General features: G+C 42.7%; 1 protein-coding gene across 2 annotated transcripts in view; it reads left to right on the forward strand.

Moving 5' to 3' along the window:
- The window catches only part of LOC133564755 (probable E3 ubiquitin-protein ligase HERC4), a 61,986-nt gene extending 45,780 nt beyond the window's left edge, over positions 1–16,206 (forward strand). For both annotated transcript variants that reach the window (XM_061919237.1, XM_061919238.1), the window contains exons 13-16: positions 7,881–8,032; positions 8,134–8,250; positions 12,566–12,682; positions 15,943–16,206. In XM_061919237.1, coding sequence (XP_061775221.1) covers positions 7,881–8,032; positions 8,134–8,250; positions 12,566–12,682; positions 15,943–16,191 — 635 coding nt within the window. In that variant the 3' untranslated portion in view covers positions 16,192–16,206. The remainder of the gene's footprint in view (positions 1–7,880; positions 8,033–8,133; positions 8,251–12,565; positions 12,683–15,942) is intronic.
- Positions 16,207–16,244: the final 38 nt, after the last annotated feature.

Below are 16,244 nucleotides of genomic sequence, written 5' to 3' on the forward strand. Positions count from 1 at the left end.
TCGCCTTGAGGGGAGTCTTGTCCTGCTTCCTCTCCGCCTTGTAGTTCTTTATTATTTTTCTTTGTAAATAATGTTACATTTTCAGTTTGTAATTACTGTAGCACATTGTCATTTATCAACTTTGTCCACACTGCAAAAGCCAAAATCCAAGCAAGATTAAAATAATGTATTTTTCCTGGACTATAAATGTCAGGTTCAAACACTGATGACATCTATTAAACAAGACAAGAAGCAAGGAATCAGACAGAGACGGAATTACATTTGGCTCAATGAGGAGAAACACGTAGACACTGTAACCTTGTAGAGCGTCATCACACGCTCTGACGAAAGATTGTACGCCTCATCTTTTATTTGGCCTTTCCCTGATTACATGGCAGCGGCTGTTTCTAAGGGACGGGGGTCGTAAACAGCCATCGCCTTTGATTACAAACAGTTCCAAGAAAAGGTCGCAAAACAGTTCAAAGAAGAGGTCGCCTTAAGGGGAGTCTTGTCCTGCTTCCTCTCCGCCTTGTAGTTCTTTATTATTTTTCTTTGTAAATAATGTTACATTTTCAGTTTGTAATTACTGTAGCACATTGGCATTTATCAGCTTGGTCAACACTGCAAAAGCCAAAATCCAAGCAAGATTAAAATAATGTATTTTTCCTGGACTATAAATGTCAGGTTCAAACACTGATGACATCTATTAAACAAGACAAGAAGCAAGGAATCAGACAGAGACGGAATTACATTTGGCTCAATGAGGAGAAACACGTAGACACTGTAACCTTGTAGAGCGTCATCACACGCTCTGACGAAAGATTGTACGCCTCATCTTTTATTTGGACTTTCCCTGATTACATGGCAACAGCTGTTTCTAAGGCACGGGGGTCGTAAACAGCCATCGCCTTTGATTACAAACAGTTCCAAGAAAAGGTCGCAAAACAGTTCAAATAAGAGGTCGCCTTAAGGGGAGTCTTGTCCTGCTTCCTCTCCGCCTTGTAGTTCTTTATTATTTTTCTTTGTAAATAATGTTACATTTTCAGTTTGTAATTACTGTAGCACATTGGCATTTATCAGCTTGGTCAACACTGCAAAAGCAAAAATCCAAGCAAGATTAAAATAATGTATTTTTCCTGGACTATAAATGTCAGGTTCAAACACTGATGACATCTATTAAACAAGACAAGAAGCAAGGAATCAGACAGAGACGGAATTAAATTTGGCTCAATGAGGAGAAACACGTAGACACTGTAACCTTGTAGAGCGTCATCACACGCTCTGACGAAAGATTGTACGCCTCATCTTTTATTTGGACTTTCCCTGATTACATGGCAGCGGCTGTTTCTAAGGCACGGGGGTCGTAAACAGCCATCGCCTTTGATTACAAACAGTTCAGAGAAAAGGTCGCAAAACAGTTCAAATAAGAGGTCGCCTTAAGGGGAGTCTGGTCCTGCTTCCTCTCCGCCTTGTAGTTCTTTATTATTTTTCTTTGTAAATAATGTTAAATTTTCTGTTTGTAATTACTGAAGCACATTGTCATTTATCAACTTTGTCAACACTACAAAAGCCAAAATCCAAGCAAGATTAATATAATGTATTTTTCCTGGACTATAAATGTCAGATTCAAACACTGATGACATCTATTAAACAAGACAAGAAGCAAGGAATCAGACAGAGACGGAATTACATTTGGCTCAATGAGGAGAAACACGTAGACACTGTAACCTTGTAGAGCGTCGTCACACGCTCTGACGAAAGATTGTACGCCTCCTCTTTTATTTGGATTTTCCTTGATTACATGGCAAAAGCTTTTCCTAAGGGACGGAGGTCGTAAACAGCCATCCCCTTTGATTACAAACAGTTCCGAGAAAAGGTCGCAAAACAGTTCAAAGAAGAGGTCGCCTTAAGGGGAGTCTTGTCCTGCTTCCTCTCCGCCTTGTAGTTCTTTATTATTTTTCTTTGTAAATAATGTTAAATTTTCTGTTTGTAATTACTGAAGCACATTGTCATTTATCAACTTTGTCAACACTGCAAAAGCCAAAATCCAAGCAAGATTAAAATATTGTATTTTTCCTGGACTATAAATGTCAGCTTCAAACACTGATGACATCTATTAAACAAGACAAGAAGCAAGGAATCAGACAGAGACGGAATTAAATTTGGTTCAATGAGAAAAAACGGGTAGACATTGTACCCTTGTACAGCGTCATCACACGCTCTAACGAAAGATTGTACGCCTCCTCTTTTATTTGGATTTTCCTTGATTACATGGCAAACATTTTCCTAAGGGACGGAGGTCGTAAACAGCCATCCCCTTTGATTACAAACAGTTCAGAGAAAAGGTCGTAAAACAGTTCAAATAAGAGGTCGCCTTAAGGGGAGTCTTGTCCTGCTTCCTCTCCGCCTTGTAGTTCTTTATTATTTTTCTTTGTAAATAATGTTAAATTTTCTGTTTGTAATTACTGAAGCACATTGTCATTTATCAACTTTGTCCACAGTGCAAAAGCGAAAATCTAAGCAAGATTAAAATAATGTATTTTTCCTGGACTATAAATGTCAGGTTCAAACACTGATGACATCTATTAAACAAGACAAGAAGCAAGGAATCCGACAGAGACAGAATTAAATTTGGTTTAATGAGAAAAAACGGGTAGACATTGTACCCTTGTACAGCGTCATCACACGCTCTGACGAAAGATTGTACGCCTCCTCTTCTATTTGGACTTTCCCTGATTACATGGCAACAGCTGTTTCTAAGGCCCGGGGGTCATAAACAGCCATCGCCTTTGATTACAAACAATTCCAAGAAAAGGTCGTAAAACAGTTCGAAGAAGAGGTCGCCTTGAGGGGAGTCTGGTCCTGCTTCCTCTCCGCCTTGTAGTTCTTTATTATTTTTCTTTGTAAATAATGTTACATTTTCAGTTTGTAATTACTGTAGCACATTGTCATTTATCAACTTTGTCCACAGTGCAAAAGCAAAAATCTAAGCAAGATTAAAATAATGTATTTTTCCTGGACTATAAATGTCAGGTTCAAACACTGATGACATCTATTAAACAAGACAAGAAGCAAGGAATCCGACAGAGACAGAATTAAATTTGGCTCAATGCGGAGAAACACGTAGAGACTGTAACCTTGTAGAGCGTCGTCACACGCTCTGACGAAAGATTGTACGCCTCATCTTTTATTTGGCCTTTCCCTGATTACATGGCAGCGGCTGTTTCTAAGGGGCGGGGGTCGTAAACAGCCATCGCCTTTGATTACAAACAGTTCAGAGAAAAGGTCGTAAAACAGTTCAAATAAGAGGTCGCCTTAAGGGGAGTCTGGTCCTGCTTCCTCTCCGCCTTGTAGTTCTTTATTATTTTTCTTTGTAAATAATGTTACATTTTCAGTTTGTAATTACTGTAGCACATTGTCATTTATCAACTTTGTCCACAGTGCAAAAGCAAAAATCTAAGCAAGATTAAAATAATGTATTTTTCCTGGACTATAAATGTCAGGTTCAAACACTGATGACATCTATTAAACAAGACAAGAAGCAAGGAATCCGACAGAGACAGAATTAAATTTGGCTCAATGCGGAGAAACACGTAGAGACTGTAACCTTGTAGAGCGTCGTCACACGCTCTGACGAAAGATTGTACGCCTCATCTTTTATTTGGCCTTTCCCTGATTACATGGCAGCGGCTGTTTCTAAGGCACGGGGGTCATAAACAGCCATCGCCTTTGATTACAAACAGTTCAGAGAAAAGGTCGCAAAACAGTTCAAATAAGAGGTCGCCTTAAGGGGAGTCTGGTCCTGCTTCCTCTCCGCCTTGTAGTTCTTTATTATTTTTCTTTGTAAATAATGTTAAATTTTCTGTTTGTAATTACTGAAGCACATTGTCATTTATCAACTTTGTCCACACTGCAAAAGCGAAAATCTAAGCAAGATTAAAATAATTATTTTTTCCTGGACTATAAATGTCAGGTTCAAACACTGATGACATCTATTAAACAAGACAAGAAGCAAGGAATCAGACAGAGACGGAATTACATTTGGCTCAATGAGGAGAAACACGTAGACACTGTAACCTTGTAGAGCGTCGTCACACGCTCTGACGAAAGATTGTACGCCTCATCTTTTATTTGGACTTTCCCTGATTACATGGCAGCGGCTGTTTCTAAGGCGCGGGGGTCGTAAACAGCCATCGCCTTTGATTACAAACAGTTCCAAGAAAAGGTCGTAAAACAGTTCGAAGAAGAGGTCGCCTTGAGGGGAGTCTGGTCCTGCTTCCTCTCCGCCTTGTAGTTCTTTATTATTTTTCTTTGTAAATAATGTTAAATTTTCTGTTTGTAATTACTGTAGCACATTGTCATTTATCAACTTTGTCCACACTGCAAAAGCCAAAATCCAAGCAAGATTAAAATAATGTATTTTTCCTGGACTATAAATGTCAGGTTCAAACACTGATGACATCTATTAAACAAGACAAGAAGCAAGGAATCAGACAGAGACGGAATTACATTTGGCTCAATGAGGAGAAACACGTAGACACTGTAACCTTGTAGAGCGTCATCACACGCTCTGACGAAAGATTGTACGCCTCATCTTTTATTTGGACTTTCCCTGATTACATGGCAGCGGCTGTTTCTAAGGCCCGGGGGTCATAAACAGCCATCGCCTTTGATTACAAACAGTTCCAAGAAAAGGTCGCAAAACAGTTCAAATAAGAGGTCGCCTTAAGGGGAGTCTGGTCCTGCTTCCTATCCGCCTTGTAGTTCTTTATTATTTTTCTTTGTAAATAATGTTAAATTTTCTGTTTGTAATTACTGAAGCACATTGTCATTTATCAACTTTGTCCACACTGCAAAAGCGAAAATCTAAGCAAGATTAAAATAATGTATTTTTTCGGACTATAAATGTCAGGTTCAAACACTAATGACATCTATTAAACAAGACAAGAAGCAAGGAATCAGACAGAGACGGAATTACATTTGGCTCAATGAGGAGAAACACGTAGACACTGTAACCTTGTAGAGCGTCGTCACACGCTCTGACGAAAGATTGTACGCCTCATCTTTTATTTGGACTTTCCCTGATTACATGGCAACAGCTGTTTCTAAGGCCCGGGGGTCATAAACAGCCATCGCCTTTGATTACAAACAGTTCCAAGAAAAGGTCGTAAAACAGTTCGAAGAAGAGGTCGCCTTGAGGGGAGTCTGGTCCTGCTTCCTATCCGCCTTGTAGTTCTTTATTATTTTTCTTTGTAAATAATGTTACATTTTCTGTTTGTAATTACTGAAGCACATTGTCATTTATCAACTTTGTCCACACTGCAAAAGCGAAAATCTAAGCAAGATTAAAATAATGTATTTTTTCGGACTATAAATGTCAGGTTCAAACACTGATGACTTCTATTAAACAAGACAAGAAGCAAGGATTCCGACAGAGACGGAATTACATTTGGCTCAATGAGGAGAAACACGTAGACACTGTAACCTTGTAGAACGTCATCACACGCTCTGACGAAAGATTGTACGTCTCATCTTTTATTTGGACTTTCCCTGATTACATGGCAGCGGCTGTTTCTAAGGGACGGGGGTCATAAACAGCCATCGCCTTTGATTACAAACAGTTCCAAGAAAAGGTCGTAAAACAGTTCGAAGAAGAGGTCGCCTTGAGGGGAGTCTGGTCCTGCTTCCTCTCCGCCTTGTAGTTCTTTATTATTTTTCTTTGTAAATAATGTTACATTTTCAGTTTGTAATTACTGTAGCACATTGTCATTTATCAACTTTGTCCACACTGCAAAAGCCAAAATCCAAGCAAGATTAAAATAATGTATTTTTCCTGGACTATAAATGTCACGTTCAAACACTGATGACATCTATTAAACAAGACAAGAAGCAAGGAATCAGACAGAGACAGAATTAAATTTGGCTCAATGAGGAGAAACACGTAGAGACTGTAACCTTGTAGAGCGTCATCACACGCTCTGACGAAAGATTGTACGCCTCATCTTTTATTTGGACTTTCCCTGATTACATGGCAGCGGCTGTTTCTAAGGCACGGGGGTCGTAAACAGCCATCGCCTTTGATTACAAACAGTTCAGAGAAAAGGTCGTAAAACAGTTCGAAGAAGAGGTCGCCTTGAGGGGAGTCTGGTCCTGCTTCCTCTCCGCCTTGTAGTTCTTTATTATTTTTCTTTGTAAATAATGTTACATTTTCAGTTTGTAATTACTGAAGCACATTGTCATTTATCAACTTGGTCCACACTGCAAAAGCCAAAATCCAAGCAAGATTAAAATAATGTATTTTTCCTGGACTATAAATGTCAGGTTCAAACACTGATGACATCTATTAAACAAGACAAGAAGCAAAGAATCAGACAGAGACTGAATTAAATTTGGCTCAATGAGGAGAAACACGTAGACACTGTAACCTTGTAGAGCGTCGTCACACGCTCTGACGAAAGATTGTACGCCTCCTCTTTTATTTGGCCTTTCCCTGATTACATGGCAAAAGCTTTTCCTAAGGGACGGAGGTCGTAAACAGCCATCCCCTTTGATTACAAACAGTTCAGAGAAAAGGTCGTAAAACAGTTCAAATAAGAGGTCGCCTTAAGGGGAGTCTGGTCCTGCTTCCTCTCCGCCTTGTAGTTCTTTATTATTTTTCTTTGTAAATAATGTTACATTTTCAGTTTGTAATTACTGTAGCACATTGTCATTTATCAACTTTGTCCACACTGCAAAAGCGAAAATCTAAGCAAGATTAAAATAATGTATTTTTCCTGGACTATAAATGTCAGGTTCAAACACTGATGACATATATTAAACAAGACAAGAAGCAAGGAATCAGACAGAGACGGAATTACATTTGCCTCAATGAGGAGAAACACGTAGACACTGTAACCTTGTAGAGCGTCGTCACACGCTCTGACGAAAGATTGTACGCCTCCTCTTTTATTTGGCCTTTCCCTGATTACATGGCAGCGGCTGTTTCTAAGGCACGGGGGTCGTAAACAGCCATCGCCTTTGATTACAAACAGTTCCAAGAAAAGGTCGTAAAACAGTTCGAAGAAGAGGTCGCCTTGAGGGGAGTCTGGTCCTGCTTCCTCTCCGCCTTGTAGTTCTTTATTATTTTTCTTTGTAAATAATGTTAAATTTTCTGTTTGTAATTACTGTAGCACATTGTCATTTATCAACTTTGTCCACACTGCAAAAGCCAAAATCCAAGCAAGATTAAAATAATGTATTTTTCCTGGACTATAAATGTCAGGTTCAAACACTGATGACATCTATTAAACAAGACAAGAAGCAAGGAATCAGACAGAGACGGAATTACATTTGGCTCAATGAGGAGAAACACGTAGACACTGTAACCTTGTAGAGCGTCATCACACGCTCTGACGAAAGATTGTACGCCTCATCTTTTATTTGGACTTTCCCTGATTACATGGCAGCGGCTGTTTCTAAGGCCCGGGGGTCATAAACAGCCATCGCCTTTGATTACAAACAGTTCCAAGAAAAGGTCGCAAAACAGTTCAAATAAGAGGTCGCCTTGAGGGGAGTCTGGTCAACACTGCAAAAGCAAAAATATAAGCAAGATTAAAATAATGTATTTTTTCGGACTATAAATGTCAGCTTCAAACACTGATGACATCTATTAAACAAGACAAGAAGCAAGGAATCAGACAGAGACGGAATTAAATTTGGCTCAATGCGGAGAAACGCGTAGTTACTGTACTCTAATAATACATTCATAAAAGAACCAACCTTAATGAATGTTCTTTGTGACCAACAAGTATGTGCTCCAATCACTCTATCACACAAAAATAAGAGTTGTACAAATGATTGGAAACAAGTCCATGTCAACTTTTGACGGCGACTGTATATGTGTCTCTCTCTCTCCCCCGCAGAGGGCTGGTGGTCCGCCATGTCAGCCGCCACGCTGTTGACGCACATCCTGCTGTTCAAAAACGCTCTGGCGTTCGCCATCAAGAGTGACCTCCTGGAGTCCCACGCGCCGGGCGTGGAAGGCGTGTTGGCGGTCCTGAAGCTCCTCTACAAAGTCAGTGTTGTTGCTTCCATTTCCCTTTGCCGTTGAAAAGGCTGACTTGTTACGTTTTTAAACTGCGTTTTTTTAAAACCACGTTTGTTTGTTTTTTGCAGGTCAACAAAAGAATGAAGCCCCACAAAGTCCCACTCGACACCTTTTATGTCGAGGAAATTGACGAGTCTCACCTTATGGTGGATATTCTTTTTTGGTTATCATTGCATCATCGTGAGGTAATAATCAATGTATTCGGATCATATCAATCGACAATCACAAATGTGCTCTAATAGTTAACGCCCACCGGTATTTAAGCCACACCCACCCCAAATTTCAGAAGGAATAAATCAATTTATATATATTAAAGTCCTACTGAAAGCCACTACTACCCACCACACAGTCTGATAGTTTATATATCAATGATGAAATATTAACATTGCAACACATGCCAATACGGCCTTTTTAGTTTACTAAATTGCTATTTTAAATTTCCTGCGAAGTGTCGTTTTGAAAACGTCGCGGTATGATGACGTCACCGGTTGTAGCGGACAATATTTTCCAGCCCGATCCAAGCTATACGTAGTCTGCTTTAATCGCATGATTTACACAGTTTTCTGGACTTCGGTGTTGCTAAATCTTTTGCAATTTGTTCAATGAATAATGAAGAAGTCAAAGTAGAAAGATGGAGGTGGGAAGCTTTTCAATCAATCAATCAATGTTTATTTATATAGCCCCAAATCACAAATGTCTCAAAGGGCTGCACAAACCATTACGACTACGACATCCTCGGAAGAACCCACAAAAGGGCAAGGAAAACTCACACCCAGTGGGCAGGGAGAATTCACATCCAGTGGGACGCCAGTGACAATGCTGACTATGAGAAACCTTGGAGAGGACCTCAGATGTGGGCAACCCCCCCCCTCTAGGGGACCGAAAGCAATGGATGTCGAGCGGGTCTAACATGATACTGTGAAAGTTCAATCCATAGTGGCTCCAACACAGCCGCGAGAGTTCAGTTCAAAGCGGATCCAAGACAGCAGCGAGAGTCCCGGCCACAGTAAACCATCTCAAGCGGAGGCGGATCAACAGCGTAGAGATGTCCCCAACCGATACAGGCGAGCGGTCCATCCTGGGTCCCGACGAGCGGTCCATCCTGGGTCTCGACTCTGGACAGCCAGTACTTCATCCATGGTCATCGGACCGGACCCCCTCCACAAGGGAGGGGGGGACATAGGAGAAAGAAAAGAAGCGGCAGATCAACTGGTCTAAAAAGGAGGTCTATTTAAAGGCTAGAGTATACAGATGAGTTTTAAGGTGAGACTTAAATGCTTCTACTGAGGTGGCATCTCGAACTGTTACCGGGAGGGCATTCCAGAGTACTGGAGCCCGAACGGAAAACGCTCTATAGCCCGCAGACTTTTTTTTTTTTTTTGGGCTCTAGGAATCACTAATAAGCCGGAGTCTTTTGAACGCAGATTTCTTGCCGGGACATATGGTACAGCCACAAAAACCCAGCCAGTGTTTCCTCGTTTAAAATTCCCGAAGATGAAGCTTTACTATGGATCAGAGCGCTCAAGCGAACATGGATCCCGACTACATGTCAAGCGGCAGAAAATTGTGGTAATAAATCGCCTCTTACCGGAGACATCAGCGGAGCTCGCGCCGTCCATGCAGCTGCCGTGACTTCCCTCAGAGACTCTGGCGTCAATACACCCCTGGCCACACTCCTCCGACTTCAGGTACTATTTAATCTCACTAAAGCACTAGCAACACAATAGGCAGACAAGGGATTTTCCAGAATTATCCTAGTAAATGTGTCTAATAACATCTGAATCGCTCTCACTGCCCTCGCCATTTTTTTTTTTTTCTATTCCTTCACTCTAAATTTCCTCATCCACGAATCTGTCACCCTCGCTCAAATTAATGGGGAAATTGTCGCTTTCTCGGTCCGAATAGCTCTAGCTGCTGGTGGCCATGATTACAAACAATGTGAGGAGCCCTACAACCCGTGACGTCACGCGCACATCGTCTGCTACTTCCGGTACAGGCAAGGCTTTTTTATTAGCGACCAAAAGTTGCGAACTCTATCAACAATGTTCTCTACTAAATCCTTTCAGCAAAAATATGAAAGGATTTTTGGCCACACCCCTCCGACTTTCAGGTACTATTTAATCTCACTAAAGCACTAGCAACACAATAGGCAGACAAGGGATTTTCCAGAATTATCCTAGTAAATGTGTCTAAGAACATCTGAATCGCTCTCACTGCCCTCGCCATTTTTTTTTTTTCTATTCCTTCACTCTAAATTTCCTCATCCACGAATCTGTCACCCTCGCTCAAATTAATGGGGAAATTGTCGCTTTCTCGGTCCGAATAGCTCTAGCTGCTGGTGGCCATGATTACAAACAATGTGAGGATGTGAGGAGCCCTACAACCCGTGACGTCACGCGCACATCGTCTGCTACTTCCGGTACAGGCAAGGCTTTTTTATTAGCGAACAAAAGTTGCGAACATTACCAACAATGTTCTCTACTAAATCCTTTCAGCAAAAATATGAAAGGATTTTTGGCCACACCCCTCCGACTTTCAGGTACTATTTAATCTCACTAAAGCACTAGCAACACAATAGGCAGATAAGGGATTTTCCAGAATTATCCTAGTAAATGTGTCTAATAACATCTGAATCGCTCTCACTGCCCTCGCCTTTTTTTTGTTTTTTTTCTATTCCTTCACTCTAAATTTCCTCATCCACGAATCTGTCATCTTCGCTCGAATTAATGGGGAAATTGTCGCTTTCTCGGTCCGAATAGCTCTAGCTGCTGGTGGCCATGATTATAAACAATGTGAGGATGTGAGGAGCCCTACAACCCGTGACGTCACGCGCACATCGTCTGCTACTTCCGGTACAGGCCAGGCTTTTTTATTAGCGAACAAAAGTTGTGAACTTTATCAACAATGTTCTCTACTAAATCCTTTCAGCAAAAATATGAAAGGATTTTTGGCCACACCCCTCCGACTTTCAGGTACTATTTAATCCCACTAAAGCACTAGCAACAAAATAGGCAGATAAGGGATTTTCCAGAATTATCCTAGTAAATGTGTCTAATAACATCTGAATCGCTCTCACTGCCCTCGCCTTTTTTTTGTTTTTTTTCTATTCCTTCACTCTAAATTTCCTCATCCACGAATCTGTCATCCTCGCTCGAATTAATGGGGAAATTGTCGCTTTCTCGGTCTGAATAGCTCTAGCTGCTGGTGGCCATGATTACAAACAATGTGAGGATGTGAGGAGCCCTACAACCCGTGACGTCACGCGCACATCGTCTGCTACTTCCGGTACAGGCAAGGCTTTTTTATTAGCGACCAAAAGTTGCGAACTCTATCAACAATGTTCTCTACTAAATCCTTTCAGCAAAAATATGAAAGGATTTTTGGCCACACCCCTCCGACTTTCAGGTACTATTTAATCTCACTAAAACACTAGCAACAAAATAGGCAGATAAGGGATTTTCCAGAATTATCCTAGTAAATGTGTCTAATAACATCTGAATCGCTCCCACTGCAATCGCCTTTTTTTTTTTTTTTTACTTTTTTTTTTTCTTTTCTAGTCCTTCACTCTAAATTTCCTCATCCACGAATCTGTCATCCTCGCTCAAATTAATGGGGAAATTGTCGCTTTCTCGGTCCGAATAGCTCTAGCTGCTGGTGGCCATGATTGTAAACAATGTTCAGATGTGAGGAGCCCTACAACCCGTGACGTCACGCGCACATCGTCTGCTACTTCCGGTACAGGCAAGGCTTTTTTATTAGCGAACAAAAGTTGCGAACTTTATCGTGGATGTTCTCTACTAAATCCTTTCAGCAAAAATATGGCGATATCGCGAAATGATCAAGTATGACACATAGAATGGACCTGCTATCCCTGTTTAAATAAGAACATCTCATTTCAGTAGGCCTTTAATGGTAATGTTTTGGTGATTTTACTGAGGAATTTGTGAAACTGAAACAATACAAAAAGAATGTCTTTGTGAGTTAATAACACTCACACAGACACTTGTAAATGTTTTCGCATATTTGCTAATGCGTACAAATACGCATGAAAACACTACTTCAGACGTCGCACATGGCACGGTTTGGTAAGTACGATTTGTTTTAGTTACATTGTAAAACTTACAAACGTCGCTCGGAGTGATGAATGAAGAACGCGTACGAGTAGAAACGCAACCGACGATTATACTTCCGGGTTGAAGGCGCAATACAGGAAATACATTTTTAGCGCCAGCCGCCAGCGAACTCGTCCTAAGGATGGCGCCCTGGCGCTAACAATAACACACCTTTTCAGTGTCTCTGTCGGTGTCGAAAAACTATTTATTGAATGCCAAACATTGTGGCCGGAAAAGTCCATTTCCGAAGCTGCGGGGTTCAAAGCGTAGGGAAAAAGTAGTGGCTTATAGTCTGAAAAATATGGTTAACGTCCAAAGGGAGGGGCTTCTGATGTTGCAGTATCTTGTCCAGTTTCTTGTTAGCTTATCTGCTGATTGTTTCTTGCAGGTTGCTTATTGTTTCTCGGAGGATAGGCGGAGCAGACGTCCCATCTTTTGCCAGTACCCCTTCCTGCTCAGTTTGCACTCCAAAACGATGGCTTTCGTGCTGATCGCAGGAGCTTTGGTACAGTATACAACTTTGTCATTTCCGATAAGTACCCAGAGTCTTGGGTGTTGGCCGATACGGAGACTGATCCGACGCGACATCAACGCGAATCCCGGTGCTTTTATTGCTTTGTGGCGTGTGAAAATGGATGAATGGATTGTGTCAAGGTCCAGCTTTTGGTGCTGTCGGTCTGGACCCTAGGACGCAGAGACAGCAGGCGAAGTGTGGGCAGAAACACAGGGCTGGCATAGGAAGCCTCCTGATATCAAATAAGGGACAGGCGAGGGAGCCAGCGCTCCCAAGCAGTAAGTAGAAACAAAAAAGAAAAAAGAGCGCTGCACAGAAACGATCAACAAAAGCCCAAGACGGTCACGAGGTTATCAAGACAGCGTGGAAGGTTAAATAAAATTAATGGCGGGTATAAAATCAAAACACTAAAACGAATCATGCTTTTGCAGTGGCAACATTTAGTGGTCACGATAATTCATCGAGTTAAGCTCACGGCACGATAAGAATAGAATAGAATGGACTTTATTGTCATTATATTTGCATATAACAAGGTGCGGTAGTGGGAACGAATATGGGGTAAAAATAAATTACACAAGAGGTATCCATCCATCCATCCATCCATCCATCCATCTTCTTCCGCTTATCCGAGGTCGGGTCGCGGGGGCAGCAGCCTAAGCAGGGATGCCCAGACTTCCCTTTCCCCAGCCACTTCGTCTAGCTCTTCCCGGGGGATCCCGAGGCGTTCCCAGGCCAGCCGGGAGACATAGTCTTCCCAACGTGTCCTGGGTCTTGCCCGTGGCCTCCTGCCGGTTGGACGTGCCCTAAACACCTCCCTAGGGAGGCGTTCGGGTGGCATCCTGACCAGATGCCCGAACCACCTCATCTGGCTCCTCTCCATGTGAAGGAGCAGCGGCTTTACTTTGAGTTCCTCCCGGATGGCAGAGCTTCTCACCCTATCTCTAAGGGAGAGACCCGCCACCCGGCGGAGGAAACTCATTTGGGCCGCTTGTACCCGTGATCTTATCCTATCGGTCATGACCCAAAGCTCATGACCATAGGTGAGGGTGGGAACGTATATCGACCGGTAAATTGAGAGCTTTGCCTTCCGGCTCAGCTCCTTCTTCACCACAACGGATCGGTACAACGTCCGCATTACTGAAGACGCCGCACCGATCCGCCTGTTGATCTCACCATCCACTCTTCCCTCACTCGTGAACAAGACTCCTAGGTACTTGAACTCCTCCACTTGGGGCAGGGTCTCCTCCCCAACCCGGAGATGGCACTCCACCCTTTTCCGGGCGAGAACCATGGACTCGGACTTGGAGGTGCTGATTCTCATTCCGGTCGCTTCAAACCGATCCAGTGAGAGCTGAAGATCCCGGTCAGATGAAGCCATCAGGACCACATCATCTGCAAAAAGCAGAGACCTAATCCTGCGGTCACCAAACCGGAACCCCTCAACGCCTTGACTGCGCCTAGAAATTCTGTCCATAAAAGTTATGAACACAAAGGGCAGCCTTGGCGGAGTCCAACCCTCACTGGAAACGTGTTCGACTTACACAAGAGGTAATAAAGATAAAACTAAGAATTTAAATAAACAGACTACTATCCGATAAAAATAATAAGCAATCCTGTACGATATACAAAATACTGTACAATATCCAGAACAAGACAATATTGAATGGTGCGGACTTTTTTGTTCCTGGATACTTTATAATTCTGCTATAATTAGTTGATACTTGTTTATATTCAGTGCAGAGTTTGGGGCAGGGGTCGGGAACCTTTTTGCCTGAGAGAGCCAAGAAGCCAAATATTTTAAAATGTATTTCCGTAAAAGCCGTAAAATATTTTTTTAACCCTAACCACAACCAAACGCGTGCATTTTCAAGTAAGACTAAAATTTCCAGAGTATAATAGGTCTCTTATTCTTTCAATCAATCAATCAATCAATGTTTATTTATATAGCTCCAAATCACAAATGTCTCAAAGGGCTGCACAAATCATTACGACTACAACATCCTCGGAAGAACCCACAAAAGGGTGAGGAAAACTCACACCCAGTGGGCAGGGAGAATTCACATCCAGTGGGACGCCAGTGACAATGCTGACTATGAGAAACCTTGGAGAGGACCTCAGATGTGGGCAACCCCCCCCCTCTAGGGGACCGAAAGCAATGGATGTCGAGCGGGTCTAACATGATACTGTGAAAGTTCAATCCATAGTGGCTCCAAGACAGCAGTGAGAGTCCCGTCCACAGGAAACCATCTCAAGCGGATCAGCAGCGTAGAGATGTCCCCAACCGATACAGGCGAGCGGTCCATCCTGGGTCCCGGCGAGCGGTCCATCCTGGGTCTCGACTCTGGACAGTCAGTACTTCATCCATGGTCATCGGACCGGACCCCCTCCACAAGGGAGGGGGGGACATAGGAGAAAGAAAAGAAGCGGCAGATCAACTGGTCTAAAAAGGAGGTCTATTTAAAGGCTAGAGTATACAGATGAGTTTTAAGATGAGACTTAAATGCTTCTACTGAGGTAGCATCTCGAACTGTTACCGGGAGGGCATTCCAGAGTACTGGAGCCCGATTTGTAATAACATTGTTATTCTGAAGCTAACTGTGGAGGGGGCGTGGCCTGCAGCGAAGTGGGGTGTTGCCAGGACCGGCCTCGAAATCAGCGACAGGTGCGTAGACGGCACCACCTGGGCCTTGTTACCCAATCACCTGTCGCTATGTTATGAGCAGCAGCCAGGAGGAGGGACGGGGTTGGTGCTGGAGCCAGAGCGCGAGCGAGAACGAAAGAGATAAAGACAATCGCTGGAAAGCAACTGAGAGACTTATTGAAAAACGAAACAATACTGTAACCCTGAAACAGGCTCTCATGTCGGTTCTTGGTGGTCTGAAGAACCCCCCAGGAGGGCAAGCCCCACACTAACCAATAATAAACTTCTTACCATCAACGCAACTTCCTGAAGAGGTGCGGTAGGAAACGGATGGATGGATTAAAAATGCACGAGGATGTTTTATATTTTGAACGTCATTTTTAACACTGTTTACAAGAAGAATTATTCATTATTTATCGTGTTAAGCAGAGTCAGCTAAAAATTTACCTGAGAGCCGGATGCAGTCATCAAAAGAGCCACATCTGGCTCCCGAGCCATAGGTTCCCTACTCCTGGTTTAGGATAAAAACGTTTTTTTTTTTGCAGCCCTACTATGCACCACAATATGATGATCGGGTGTTTAACATGAACCCTCCTTTTGTTTCTTTCAGCAACGTATACACAGCGGCCTTCCACCGGTTCTGGATTTCTTTCAGCTTCAAGGCCCGAAGCCGCCGGTCTTGAAGCTTTCATTGAGACCGAGTCACCTGCTGGAGGACACCTTCAGACAACTCAGCACCGTGGACCACGGGGACTTCAGAAAGGCGCTAGTGGTAATCCGTAACAAGCGTGTAGACCACAATGGTCTTGAACTTCTTTCACCAGAAAACACTCGGCTCTCCAAGTACCAACCGTCATGACAACATTAAAATACAATAGTGTAGTAGACCTAAGTATTCATCAAGTACCACCA

The sequence above is a fragment of the Nerophis ophidion genome, linkage group LG13 (assembly GCF_033978795.1).
Source record: "Nerophis ophidion isolate RoL-2023_Sa linkage group LG13, RoL_Noph_v1.0, whole genome shotgun sequence".
NCBI lineage: Eukaryota > Metazoa > Chordata > Actinopteri > Syngnathiformes > Syngnathidae > Nerophis > Nerophis ophidion.